This window comes from Carcharodon carcharias, chromosome 2 (genome assembly GCF_017639515.1).
Source record: "Carcharodon carcharias isolate sCarCar2 chromosome 2, sCarCar2.pri, whole genome shotgun sequence".
Classification (NCBI taxonomy): domain Eukaryota; kingdom Metazoa; phylum Chordata; class Chondrichthyes; order Lamniformes; family Lamnidae; genus Carcharodon; species Carcharodon carcharias.
The window spans coordinates 83,776,365-83,791,101 of record NC_054468.1 but is presented as its reverse complement, the minus strand read 5'-3'; the positions used below and the strand labels follow the sequence as shown (position 1 = coordinate 83,791,101).

The following is a 14,737-nucleotide window of genomic DNA, read 5'->3' as shown; positions in this document are numbered from 1 at the left end:
CTTTAGCCAGAAATGCTTTGAGTAATTTGTTTCTTTTTGACGCCCTTTTAAGCGTTAACCTTTCCTTTCTTGATCCAGTGCCAGGCACTTAATTTCTAATGATGCCAAATGATTTTATTATAAAAGAATGTCAAATCATTGTCATTGCACTGAATAGTTTCTCTGTTTTGAATCCTCTAAGGCTGACAGGGATATTGCCAGTGAACATATTTTCCACTTATTTCTCCCCCTTTTAAAATTCTCCTCAAAAACAAAAAGCAGAATCTCTCAGAATGCATTTGGAACAAAGTGCAGATGCATGGAACATCTCGTAACAGCACTCGCTGAAGAAAATAGCCACTCTATTTTTACATTGTTTTGGATATAAAACAGAGATCCTGTTGCAGTTCTGAACAGATTAGTAAGAATCTTATTTTCCTCTTTCAAATTTCAAACTGCTCAATCTTGTAGAGATTTGTGCAGGATCATTGTCATATATCTTTGCTTTGTGGTTCTAATGATCTCTCTGTCCTTTCTGCATTTGATTTTGCTGAACATTTTGTTTTATCTAATTCTGTTTCTCGGTAGCAGACTGTTTTGTTTGGGAAAAATTTTTCCCCTATTGGGTGGGAAGTGTGGGAGCGGGTGCAAGTGGGCGCACCTCCAATCAGCACCCCCAATCAGGGACACGCCGCCATTTTACGTGGGCAGACCAATTAAGGTCCACCCAGCGTGACATCGCCAGGAAGCACTATGTGCTCCCTGTGTGAGCTGGGGTGGTGGTGGGGGGGGGAGGGGGGCATTCCCTCAGCCGGGAGTGTGCTCTTTCAAGCATGCGCGCAAAAGAGTGCACTGATCTCCCTAAGCTAAGTGCTGCCTCAGGGAGATCGGCTCCGAATTAAAATTAGCTATAAAACTGATTGAAAAATTTCCTTAACGTGTCCCCTTATGTGACACTGTCACATGAGTTGGGACATGTCCATAATTTTAACTGAAACCTTTATTAAAAATTTAAATACCCTCATGAAACCTCATCCCACTAGTGGATGAGGTTTCATGCTTTTCCCGAAGCCTGCCAGGGCTCCCGGCCTGCCCACCAACCTTGAGGTTGGACGGGCATGTCCATTAATGGTTTTAATTAGTTTTTCAATGGCCTCAATAGGCCGTTGATAGGTTGGTGGGCGCACAGCTGATTTGGCTGTGCCCCCGCCGACCTGAAAATGGAAATGACGCAGGTGACATCGGGAGTTCCACTCGATGTCATCCCGCATCATTTTACGCGTCGGCGAGCGGGCCCCACCCCTGCTCGCCTACTGGAAGATCCTGCCCTATGAATCTGCGTTCGCAGCAGTCAAGTCTATCTGAAAATTAGCAGTGAGCAGTTTAAAGAGCTGTTGATTTTTCACTTACGGAGAATGGGGAACAGAATTCCTTGGGGCATAAATTAAACGTTCCGTGAGCAAGGGCTCGGAGTTTGGAGTGAAGTCCATCTCCACCAGGTTTCCAAGGTTCTATGACAATATGATATGGTGCTGGGATGGTTGCTTCTTAAGCCTTCTGTCTCAATCCCTCTTCTCAAAGTAGATCCCAGCTCCCCCAGATACCCCCTGTTAAATATAGTGATATTCCCACCTGCAAGAAGCAGTGTTGTCTAATGCAGTGCCATAGGGATCAATTGCTATTTGACTGTGGGCCCACAACTGAGGAGATGGCATCCATGAATAAGTGAAACCCCTAAGGTCATATCAGTAATAAAGATACTGAATATGCAACAGATAAGAATGTTTTATGCTCGATCCATGCCAACAACTTTTGAGAGCGTAGATTTTCCTGATCTTTGTCACTGGGCAGATAAGTCAGGCAGAAGCAGCTTCCACCATCTTTACTTTGCCATTGACTTTACAGAACTGTTCCAGAAGGACAGAGTTGAGTCTGCACCCACAGTTCCTGTGGATCCACTGTAAGGATATTAATGAACAAAAGGAGTAGGGACACATCCCTGACCTCCCACTTTGCTTCCAAGTATACTGGCCCATTGATAATCTATTCAGTGGGATGCCCAAGTTGAAGAAGGGACACTGGGACAAGCATCTGGGATTCTGGGGAAGCTCAAAGATAAAGCAGGAAAGGTAAACTGTTTTAGTTTGAACTCGTGCCAGTATAATCTTCAGGTCCAAGGCTTCTGCTTGATAACCTGCAGATCAAAATATGAAACCTTCACAATCGATTTCTTGAGCACCTCTTACAAAAATGCTTCACAGCCAATGGATCATTTTTAAAGCATAATGACTGTTACGTTGATAACCTGACAGATAATTTGCATACAACAAATCCCAACAGACAGCAATGATTAAGAACAATTAAAGTGGTGTGGTTGGTGTTGGTTGAAGCGTAAATGTTGACATTGGCACTAGAAGAACTCCACAGCTCTTCAAATAGTGCTGTGGGATTTTTTTCTGCCTGCCCAAGAGGTTAAACAAGGCCTCGGTTTGATGTCTTATCATTTGATGATATGGAAATGCCATTAACATGGTCTAGGAGCAGTTCTGGTACAATGTTGTAGCTATCATTGCCGAGCGCCAATGATAGGAGTCAGGAAAGTAATGTGCCTCAAGCCTCTGAGGCTGCTACAAGTTGGGCCTCAGGCTTCTGGTTGCTGTGTGCTCAGAATATAGCATCAGTCCATCCACCTCCTGACTCCTAGCAGCAGGATTTACATAGCCTAGGTTGTCAAAATTAGCTTTCCTGATCCTGTAATACCCAGCTGGACAGCAATTTTGCTGTTAACTACCTTTGTAGTCCTAGTGACATTTCAGGCACTTCTGCCTTGGGGCATTTTTTTTCTTTTTCATTAACTGATTTGTTGAATGAGAGAATAGGCCACAGAGTGAAAACAACCAAATCATGTGCAAACAGCAGGCTTTGTTACTTCTGAAAAAAATTTCATGGCCCTCAGTTAACCTTTTAAATGGACATCAGAAACAATTCATTGGTAATAAATGTATCAATTAGAAAATCTACCAGCAAAATTTACACAAGCAATATAAACTAGTCTTCCTTCATTCTTTAACGTAGTGGCTCATGTTAGAATTCAATGCCACAGGCCTAGTCTCTCTAAAGGGCTTCACCCAAATCATCCTTGTTCCCATGAGCTCAGAGAGGGGCAGCAAGGCTACTGTTGACTCTTGAGATGCGGACCACAATGTGGGGGTTAAGGGAGGGCTGGAACACTGATCTGGCCCTCGGCTGAAAAAAGGGTACATTTTGAGCGGGAGTGAATGGACAGCAAAAAGGAACCTGGTTTACTTTCCCATCCCTACCCCAGGAGTTGCTATAGTCAATTGTGCCACCTCTACTTTGAACCCAAGTAAAGTTGAGTAATTCAGCTCAGACCTGCTACTGAACTTGGGACCTTCTAGGTCTGTGTAATTCACACAGGAACATGATTTATCAACTGAGCCACTAGGAGATGCCACAACAACATGGTGAATGTTTCTCTTTCTTGGTCTTTGTACTCAAGTCATTCTTTGGCAATTTCTATGGTTATTACCCACCATGGCTTCTGTTTTGGTTTGATCCAACTTGCTCATTTGACAATAATGTTTCTAGTTACTAACAGAAGCAGCTTGGAGCACACATTCCAGATATCACCATAGCACCTGGTTGCTTTGGTAACGTGTGCACTTGATACCAGTTCCTGGAAATGTAAGATCACAACAATCAAGTATGGTTCGACCATTTTCAAGCTTAAAATTAGGTACTTTACAACCTTCCAGACTCACCAATGAGTCCAACAGTTTCAGATCTTAACCACTGCTTCCATAGCAGGTGTTTCTAATGAATCTGCTGTCGCCTTTAACAGCTCTTCTAGACCCATCTTTCTTTTCTGTACATGTTCCATTACCATCTCCTTTTGTCTTGCACCATCACCTGTTTTATTGTGTAATGTCTCCTGCCTTCCATCCTATCATAGACCTTCCCTTTTGTACTTTACTACCTCCCCACTTCGCCTGCCTCTGTACTTGCTTAAAAACTGATTCACCACTAACTTCGTCCAGTTCTGATCTGAAATCTTTCTCCCTCGACAGATGCTGTCTGACCTGCTGAGTATTTCCAGCATTTTCCCTTTTAGTTGCAGATTTTCAGCATCCACTGGATTTTGCTTTTGTGTTGTGTACCAGTGGGTTGAGCATTACTGAAAGAACAGTGGAAAGTGATTTCACATTCATGCACTGAACTATACTGTAAAGAATGTTTCAGACTCATTTAACTCTAGTCTTGCAATGCTCATCATAACCCTATTGTATTTCTGCAAGATTCATTAAATGTCACCAAGTTGCCTGCTAAATGAATAGTTTATTGCAAATCTTATGAAATTATCTCATACATCTTTTTTGAAGTTCAATCATTAAACCTCTGTAGAGCCTTTAGTGATGGAATGTCCGCCAATCATATTTTTTCTGAGCAGCTTCCCTTCTCATGGGGTTTTGCATGACCAACTGACACAAAGACTATCAGTGGTAATAATTTGCATTTGAAGGGTATCACACCATGCTGCTGCATACTCCAACCATCCTTTTACATCTTTGACTTATTGGTCATTTTGGCCATCAGAGAGCAGATGTTCAAGCTACTGATACAATGATGTGTGCAACAAGGTGTTACTTTTAAAGATATTTCTTTTTTAAATTATAGGTTTGTTTACGTTATGTGATTGGATATGTGACCATACCATTATTCATGTGTGCTCTGTCCAAAGGCAGGCCCTTGGCTTATTGTCTGCTGAAGCTTCATCCTGAGCCATTTTCTTGGCGATTTTTTGTCAGTGGTGATTTGCCATTGCCTTCCACTCTGTGGGGCAGGGCAAGAGGGAAGATCTGCCTCAGCCAGAACAGGAATTGAACCCATGACAGTTGATGTTATTCTGAACCACACACTGGCCATCTAAGCTAACCTGACCATACCATATTGTTCAATATCCACTCATTTCCATATCAACCAAGCCAGTTATATCCATCTGACAACCATGCCTAAAAGCAAGTTTTTATTGGGACAAGATAGGCCAGGTGAGGAGGGGTCAAACAGCTCCATTCTTTGGCCTCTTCTCATTTGACCGTAACATTTTTTTTTGTTTGAAAATTATATACTTGCCAATTCACTGAGTACTTAACTATTTACACGCCATGATCATGAAAGAACCAATTGGACAGGTTTTCTTAAGTTTAACAAAGAAAGTGGTTAGCTTTATTATACTTAAACCAATCTAGTAAAGTAATAAAAGACGCACTGACTTTTGCGCGCACACACACACTCAAAGTTCAAACACACACAGATTACAGAGTTGGGAAGGATAGGTTGACCGAATTAGAATCCATAAAAAAATGGTAAAAGAGTAAACAGCTGGTGGTTTGATGACTCAGCTAGCTTCAAGCTGAATTTTATGCTTCTGATTTAAAGATGTAGGTGGCTGAGTTGGTTGTCCTTCAAGAGATGGTAGTGCTGAGTTGGATTCTTTTAAAAAATTTGTGACTGCAGCAAGGCACCCTTGGATGATCGCCATCAACAAACAGGACTCGAGTCTTGCCAGATATGTTGGAGAAAAATGAGGCAGGAGAGACCCCAATTATGTCTTCTCCCTAAGCTGCTTGGTCTCAGTTCTGCTGAGAAAATGTGCTTAAAACATACAAAAGGTTGGCTTGTCATGTGCCCTTTCTTCTCCAACTGCCAGAGGGATTCATAAGAAGAGTATTCCAAAAGTTGATTATCTCATGTCTGGAAGCTAACCAAGCCAGGGTCCCATTGTCCAAGTTATTAGTCCTAAAAGCCCATCTCCAATAATTGAATACCTCAGGTGATTGCCATAAATGTCACGCTAAAGAGGCAGGAGATGTGAGTCCTTCACAATCCCCTGAAGTCAATATCTTTGATGGGTTTTGCAGACAGACTGACTCCATTCCAATGAATTGCAAATTGGGGTTAGCCATCTTGGGTTGTGAGTTCAAATCACTTTAGCTTCTTTCAAAATTTTTTTAAAGTTCAATTCAGATTTCTCACTGGTGGAGTAAAAATCTTTATTCGGCATAAATCGTGTCTTCATGACAATACACAATCAGTTTATTTGTTACTCAACCCTGTAAAAATGGGTTAATATATTTCCAACTGTTATTTGTAACTTTCCATAAAGCATAATCTCCATCTCTCATCTATCCTGAGTAATAATGGAAAGGTTGTCAGCAGGTAGTGATCAAATCTTAACTGGGATTTTCTTTCCAAAGTTCACTTTTCTCAGTATCTTGATAGACAGTTAATGTGATGCTGGATGTTATTTGAGAACCCACTTTTACAAACCGCATCATTTTCTGCTATACAAGGTACTCAACCCCAGTTAATAGAGTAAGAAGCACACAACACTAGTATTAACTATTAGGTGGAGGACATTGTGTAGTGACTTGTCGGTCCTAACTTGGTTGAAAGTCATTGGAAAAAATTGGTTGGTGGATAAGTCTTTCTATTCCATGGTGGTTCATTCTCCAATCACATTGATTTTTCAGAATTGTAGAGAAACACATAAAACAGGAGGAGCCCTGATGGTAGTTTGATGCTACTGCCATCAACAGGCAGAAAATAGACTCAAGACAGGTATCATTACCAATCGATGCTTTTATTTAAAAATATGTATTCTACTTGATTGAGATAATTCCCTCATTTGAGCAAAATTGCACAAATTGATTTGGATTTTTCATCTGTCTTTTTATATATTGAAGTGTTCTGTTTTGGAATTTTTTAAAAGAATAATTGGTATTATGTAACCGTTCTTTTACAATTATACTGTGCCCTTTTTCTCTCCTGGTTACCTAGCATTAAGAACCTACGCGCATTGCCCGTCACTGCCTGTTCATGCTCAGTTACCTAGCAGCACTTATTTCACTCTTTTTACTGTCGAGCCTCACATGAAGCTTGTCGCACTTAGATCTGAGGAATAATCCAGTTAAAAGTGATATCTGATCCAGAGTGCTTACGGTGCTGCTTCACGCAGGTATGAGCCATCTTGTAGCACTTTCCTTGAAATGGGTAACATGGCACATTACTAAAAAGCCCACCACAGACCAGCTCAGCACTCCAAATTAAATCTGGAAAATTTTATTCAGGGGGGCAATGAGCCATTGTGAAGTTTTTTTTAAGATAGAAGCTAAAATTTGTAACCTGCATTGGAAGTGTAATTCAATTAAAATGTTTCTGATTCCTTGCAGCTCATCAGCGATGGCAGTGTGGTGTATGCAGAGGCTCTATGGGACCATGTCACTATGGATGACCAGGAGCTGGGCTTCAAAGCTGGTGATGTCATTGAAGTAGTGGATGCTACCAACAAAGAGTGGTGGTGGGGAAGAATCGCGGACAGTGAAGGCTGGTTTCCTGCCAGCTTTGTGCGGGTAAGGACCATTCCATATAGGAAGGAAGACTGACAGGATGGGGGGAGAGGGCATGAGGGGCAGGGTTAGTGGCAGTTCACAAGCTATTGAATTGAGCACTTCTGTTGACATCACAAACTGAGAGCAAAGCACAAGCAGTTTATGACTGCCAAAAGGACTGCAATGCTGAAGCTCTGTCTCAGTTGCATTCTTTGCTGTTAATTACATTGAATAGTCCAACATTTAATTCAATTTTTTTAACAGTATAGTTAGCACGATGCAGATTAAACTGCAATACGCGAAACCTTGAGGTACAAGATATCGCTTGATTGCTACTAGTGCAAAAATGGTTGTCTAAAAAGTTAATCGTTGATAAAATATTGGTTTTTTTGAGTAGGCAGACATTCAGTGTGAACACAAAATAAAAAAGGGTAGTTGCCAAATGTACAGTGGGTTTCAGGCTTACTCACTACCTGACATTAACACGTAAGTCGACAATGAGTGACTCACAATAGCACTTTGGACAAAATTTTATGACCCCTCCTGCTAGCGGGACTTTCTGTTCCCACCAAAGTCAATTGACTTTTGAACGGCTCGCTGCAGTTAATGGCCCCACCCCCACCACAACGGGGCTATAAAATTCCACCTTTTGTGTAATTTCTGGGTTTGAAGAAGACCAGACTAATCTGAAATCCCGATGTGTCGCCAATTGACAGGAGTACATTAATATTGCTGTTTTCTATGCTTTAAAAATGCTGGTTACAGCAAGCAGACATTTTGTGTGACTCTCTATCCAATTTAAGATCACGACCTTAAGAGTTTTGCTCAATGGCCATTACAATCTATGCTGGTTAAGCCAATTATTCTTTGTTTGGAAAAAAAATCTAATTATCCAGTAATTTGAATTAAGCAGTTTTAGTCAAATGATACAGGAGTTGATTTTAGCCATGATTACCTTTTGAATTTAACAACTTCTAATTAAGATTTGAACTGTATTTGCCTTGGCGATACCTCAGGAACATCACATCATGATGCTACATGGAAACTGCTGAGCACAATTCACAGTGATATAAAGATGATGAGTCCATACTCATGAATATTTTCAAGTTAAACTAGTTTAAAAAAGAACAACTTTGATGGTGATTTACAGTTAAGATGACTGACAGAGTTATTCCCTCTTGGTTGTTACTAATTGATAGTCATCATATAAGAAGTGGAACCAGTACGTGGATTCATAGAGCATCCTTAAATGTAGAGAAAAGATGCTTTGCTGAGGCATTTGTTAAAAAAAATGGAGACTGAGCCAAAGAAACTGATATAAGGAAGGATGGTCAAAGAGGTGGGCTTTAAGGGGTATCTTAAAAGAGGAGTAGCCAGTATAAAGGTTTAAGGCGGGAATAGCTTAGCTAGCTGGATGCATTTCCACAATGGTGGGGTGCAGGGAAAATGAGTGATGTACAAGAGACTAAAATTCAGGACTGGGAGCCAGAGGAAGTTTTAGAGATAATGAAATGGAATAATAGGGCCACCATCCTGGTGCACAAACATTTCAGATCTCATTATGAACACAAGTTCCACTTGGAAAGACTGTAAATTCCATGTAAAATTGCCTTTCCTCTTACTCCTAAAGTTGTGGGTCAACCAGGATGAACCCATGGAAGAATATCCAGTCAAGGTTGAGGACGGAAAACCCGATGATGCCAACAGTGCCAACCGCCGCCTGGCCACAGGCCAATCAAAGAAAGACCAGATGAGGACCAATGTCATCAGTGAGATTATGAGCACAGAGAATGATTATATCAAACATTTAAAGGATATCTGTGAGGTAAGGGCTGGGATGACGCATTACAAATGTGCCATTCATGTGCAGGCTTCGAAGAGAATGATTTCTGTTCAAGTGTCAGTCATTTTAAATTTCTTGTTACAAAGCATTAATATATTGTTAGAAATATGGAAATACTGCTTCAAAGACTTTCAGGTTCCACTTTCTTCAAAGCGGTTGACATGACTTCAGCTTCAAGCTGCAGTAAGCTTAAGGTTTTATTGCAAGAGGTTGGCAGTCTGGGCAATACAAGCTTTGGTGATTACTGATTGTCCGAGGTTGGAGGCTATGGAATGCTCTTCACCAACCTGTGCAAAACCTGATGTGGATGTGATTAATACCAATATTGCATAAAAGAAGAGCAAAGATTTTCTCCTTGCACTGACATCATTCATCTGGTTGAATGAAGGATCTTTAAAGTTCATATCTGGCCTTGATGTTTAAGTATCCCCCCATGATTGTGCAAGTTTGTCATCTTGAGTTGATCTACAAAATGGTCATTTCATTTTCTCAAATGAGTGAGGTGAGAAGAGATGAGGAGAAATTACTTCACTCAGTGGATTTGAATTTTTGGATATCTCTACCCCGGAGAGTTATGGGATGCTGCATTGTTGAATACATTCAAGGCTGGGATAGATAGATTTTTGACCACTCGGAATTAAGGGATATGGGGAGCGGGCCTGGAAATGGAGTCGAAACCCAAGATCAGCCATGATTGTATTGAAAGGCGGAGCAGGCTCAATAGGCAATATAGCAGCCTCTTCCTGCTCCTATTTCTTGTGTTCTTTTTCCTGTTGTCTTTTCTCTCCTTAAGGCATATGTTGAAGCATGGTTCCAAGGGATCCAGTTACCTCTGATATCTTGCCCAATTGGCCATTGTTCATATTGACAGGTAGCAAATGTTGGCTCTTCAACTACAGGGGCATCACAGTCAAGTCTGATCTTGCCCTCACTCAGCGTCAGCTCACGTAGTCGCCATACCGAGCACCAGCTATATCATACCTAGCACTGCCTTGGTTGAGATTTACGAATGTAATACTGAAAGGAACCAAATCTGGGATCTTCCTGGTCAGCTCACTGGTTAAACTCACTGCGGCATTGTTGGTGTGTGCTTGACTGCCCAATGTTAAAAATAATTCTCCTTCCTTCTTTAAGTCCTGTGTCGTACAATGATCCTAGCCAAGACAGTAGATGGACACTCTGTTAATGTAGAAAGTTTGCCTAGGTGGTCTGCCCTCTGATTTTCCCTTCCTCTCTGGGGAAAGGCACTATATGCTGATAGTATAGGTAGAACTGATAAATTTGCCACATGGAAAATTCCCAGGATGACCGTACATCCAACTATTCTGTGGAACAACCTGTTGCAGCATCAGTGCATGAGCTTTAACAGTGCAATATTGGCTGGCATTGATTGCTGTAGAAATTCAAGGAGGCTGTGCATTTGGGCCTGAGCACTATAGTGTGGCTGAAGCAAATATGAGGGAGTTATCCATCAAACTCTAAGTACAGGATCCATTCTGCCACATAGCACCACCCTCCATTCCCCCACCCCACCACTTTGTTAAACCTTGGGTGTTTTGGTCCACAGGGTTATGTTAAGCAGTGCCGAAAAAGGACAGACATGTTCACAGAGGAGCAGTTACGCACCATCTTTGGGAACATTGAAGACATTTACAAATTCCAGAAGAAATTCCTGAAAGGTCTGGAGAAGAAGTTCAACAAAGATCAGCCCCACCTGAGTGAGATTGGTTCCTGCTTCCTTGAATATGTGAGTAGTTTTGGCCATTCTTCTGATTACAGGTGACATTTGTTTTTTTAAAATTTGATTCTACCACAAGTGTTAGATTCAGAGACACTGAAATATTACAAGGGTGCAATGAGAACTCATCTCATGCCTTTCACAGCCTTAAGACATGGCAAAGAGCTCCATAGTCCACAAAGGTCTTTTGAATTATATAAAAACAACAGCTTCCATTTATATAGCACCTTCAAACCTTTAATATTGTAAAACGTCTCAAGATGTTTCACCGGAGCAGTTATCAGAGTTTGATGCTGAGCTGCATCTGTTAGAAAAATAAGCCGAAGGCTTGGCCAAAGATTAGGTTTTATGGAGCATCTTAAAGGAGAAGAGAGGGAGGGAGAGAGGCATAAAACTTTATTCGGGGCAAATTCCAGAACATAGCATATAGGAAACAGAAGGCATGGCCGATAGTGGTGGTAAAGTGAAGAAGATCGGGGACGCGCAAGAGGCCAGAATTGGAGGGATGTTGAAATCTCTGAAGGTGATAGGGTTGGAGGAATTTACAGAGATAGGGAGAGGGAAGGCTGCAGATGGATTTAAAAAACAAGAATGAGAATTTTTAAATTGAGGTGTTGCCGGTGAGTGAGCATAGAAGTGATGGGTGACTAGGACTTTGGGGAAAGTTAGATATAGGCAGCAAAGCTTTGGATGGCCTCAAATTCACAGAGGGTGAGAGGATATAAGGGGCCAGCAAAGAAAGCATCATTATAGTCGAGTCTAGAGGGAATAAAGGCAAAGATGAAGGTTTCAGGAGCAAATGAGCTGAAGCAGAGGCAATTCAGGCAATGTTACTAAAGTGAAAATCTGCAGTTTTGGTGGTGGAGAGGATATAGGGTAGGATGTTCAGCTCAAGGTCAAATAGGATACCTCATTCAGCCTCAGACAGAAGCTAAGGAGAGCAATAGAGGTGTCTAGGGAACAGATACTTTGGCATACTTAACACTGTTTTAATGAAGGAAATGCAGTAGTCAATTTGCACCACAGTTATGACGCAGCAGATGATGTGTGCCAGGCGAATCAAATCCACGAGGGAAACTTGATCATGCGGTCACAACAGTTTTGCAATTTGTATTTTATTTCGAGATGCATGCCACGAATTCAGTGGTAATAAATCCACCAAGACTTTAGAGATTTTTTAGAAAACTAAATGAAATATTTATTAACAAACAAAAAGATTTTAAGCACATACATAGGTCTACAAATTACTACTATAATAACTCATAAAGCCCCTAATTAAGCTGGCTTCCAGTTACACCCCTATTAAGGCAACGGTAAAAAATAGATTTAAACAGATTGAGGCAAGTCAACACAATACCCTGGACAGTAGAATTCAAAGTGGCTTTTCCCAGCTTCGGTTACTATAGACAGCAGGCTTAATGCACAAATACTGGAGTCTTCCCACACTTCTGATAGATCTTACAATGCCTTCCCAGCACATAGTCTCATTTCCTTTATACATGTTTCTCCCTTTTAATTTAAGTCCCATTACTCTCATATGTTTTTGGAACTTTACCTTTCTCATAATATAACTCTTTTCATGGTGCTATTATCATCAGTAACCTTTGGGGAAAAATAAACACACTGCTTGGCGTAGCTTCTCTGGTTAGGTGTAACATCCTACCATCTCTTTGAAATTCAAACTAGCCTGATTTATGTAAAAATGCTAATTCTATTCACCTGACATTCTAAGATTTCAACCATGTTTGCCGTATTTAGCATTTCAAACCTAGCTTCTTTTGATGTGTCAAAGTCTCCAATTCAATTAAATCCCACACACACACACGCACGCACACAGACACACACAGAAACTATCCAAACCCCACGATTAACCTACTTTTACAATAAATGACAATAATATTATGAGAATTATTATGCTTTCATGCCAACTGCCAACAACAATAAAGTGAATGACAGGTCATGGCCTGAATCTTCTGAGCAACCGCAATGCTGGGTGTGAAGATTCTCCCAGCGCTGCTGAGCAGTTCTTCTACAATGTTATCACCCCTGTTGTCAAAGAAATGCGCAGCACAGCGCAGCGTCCCCCAGGGAACTCCATTGGAATGGAGTAGTCAGAGGAAGACACAACATGCTCCCTTTTTAGGGCACTAGCCGCCATTTCCGCCTTTGAGTGTAGGTTAGTGAATGGATGAGTGAATTAATAAGTGAATGGGTGAGTGGATCAGGTGGCTGTGGGTAGGAGGTGAGTGGGTGGGTGAGGTAGGGAGATGGGTGAGTGGGTAGGAGGTGAGTAGATTGGTGGGTGAAGAGGGGTGACAGATGAGTGGGTAGGTGGGTGAGTGGGTGGTTGAGTAAAATGGGTAGGTGGGAGAGTAGGGAGGTCAATAAGTGGGTAGGGGTGACTGGTTAGGTGGGTGAGGTGGTGAGTGGGTAGTTGGGTGGTAGTCGGGTTGGATCAGGAGGTAATGAGGTTGAGCCGGGGTGCAGTCAGGTGGTCAGGGGTAGTTGGGTCTGGTTGGAGTGGGGAGGGTAGTTGGGTCAGGAAGTAGTCGGGATGGTTAGGCATGGTGGTTGGGTTGAGAAGGAGGGTAGCTGGGTCAGGTTGGGGGGGCTAGTCGGGTCAGGTTGTTGGGGGGAACTAGTCGAGTGGTTGGTGTGTGATTGGGTGGTGCGTTAGTCGGGTTGGGGAAAGGTGGTTGGGGGGTAGCCGGGTTGGGTCAGGGCGTAGTTCGGTGGTAGGGGGAGTCAGGTCTTTGGAGGAGGTTGGGCATTTGGGATGGTCAGGGAATAGGTAGTCGGGGGCAGTTGAGTAGTTGGGGGTAGTCAGCTTGGTTTGGGAGAGGTAGTCAAGTCGGGCGGGGTATCGGGTTGGTTTGGGGGGTGGTTAAGGGGTAGTCAGGTTGAGGTGGGGTAGTTGGGTCCATTTGGGGAGGTGATTGGGATAGTCAGTTCGAGGCAGGGTATTCGGGGCAGGGTGATCAGGGATAGTCAGGTCGAAGAGGTGTAGTCGCGTGGGGTTGGTGGATTGGTCAGGGGTAGTCAGGGTAATTGTCGGGGGTGATGGGAGGGGTTGATTGTGGCGTTACCCCGGTATTAAACCCAGTTTTAATCTGTGTAACATTTCCTGGTAACTACCCAGGTAAATACTGCAGATCTGTCCCAAGTCTCTGACTCGAACACTAGCAGTCTCCTGGGCAGCATGGGAATTGCCCATCAAAAGTTTAAACTTCCTAGGCAATTCCCATGTATATCCGTGCGTTAGGACTTCCATAGGGCCCCGATGCGCATTTCCCCATGTGCGTCTGGTCTCCAACAATCCGAAAGACTTGGGCCCATAAGTTTAAGTATTGGGTGAGGAATAAATATTAGCCAGGCTAAACAGACACACAGAATGGTGACAGCACACAAGGGGGCCATTCAGTCTGCCATGTCTGTGATGGCTTTCTAAAGTAGAAATTCACCAAGCTCAATTCCCTCGCCTTCTCTGTGTTACTCTGCACATTCTTCCTCTTCAGATAATAATCTAATTCCCTCTAGAATGCCTTGATTGAACCTGCCTCCACCATACTTTCAGGTAGTGCATTCCAGATCCTAACCACTCACAGCATGAAAAAGTTCTTCATGTCGCCATTGCTTCTTTTGCCAATTACCTTAAATCTGTGCCCTTTGGTTCTCAATCCTTCCACCAATGAGAACAGTTTCTCCCTATACACTCTGTCCAGATCCCTCATGATTTTGGACACCTCTTTCAAATATCTTCTTAACTTT

At 42.3% G+C, this 14,737-nt stretch overlaps 1 protein-coding gene across 2 annotated transcripts in view; it reads left to right on the top strand.

Moving 5' to 3' along the window:
- The window catches only part of LOC121288298 (rho guanine nucleotide exchange factor 4-like), a 486,453-nt gene that overhangs the window by 428,333 nt on the left and 43,383 nt on the right, over positions 1-14,737 (top strand). Inside the window, exons 1-4 of one of the 2 annotated variants that reach the window (XM_041206839.1) lie at positions 352-400; positions 7,230-7,409; positions 9,019-9,213; positions 10,799-10,978. In XM_041206839.1, the coding sequence (XP_041062773.1) occupies positions 7,284-7,409; positions 9,019-9,213; positions 10,799-10,978 (501 nt within the window). In that variant the 5' untranslated portion in view covers positions 352-400; positions 7,230-7,283. Of the gene's footprint in view, positions 1-351; positions 401-7,229; positions 7,410-9,018; positions 9,214-10,798; positions 10,979-14,737 lie in introns of those variants that run through there. The other variant, XM_041206830.1, reaches the window with a different exon arrangement.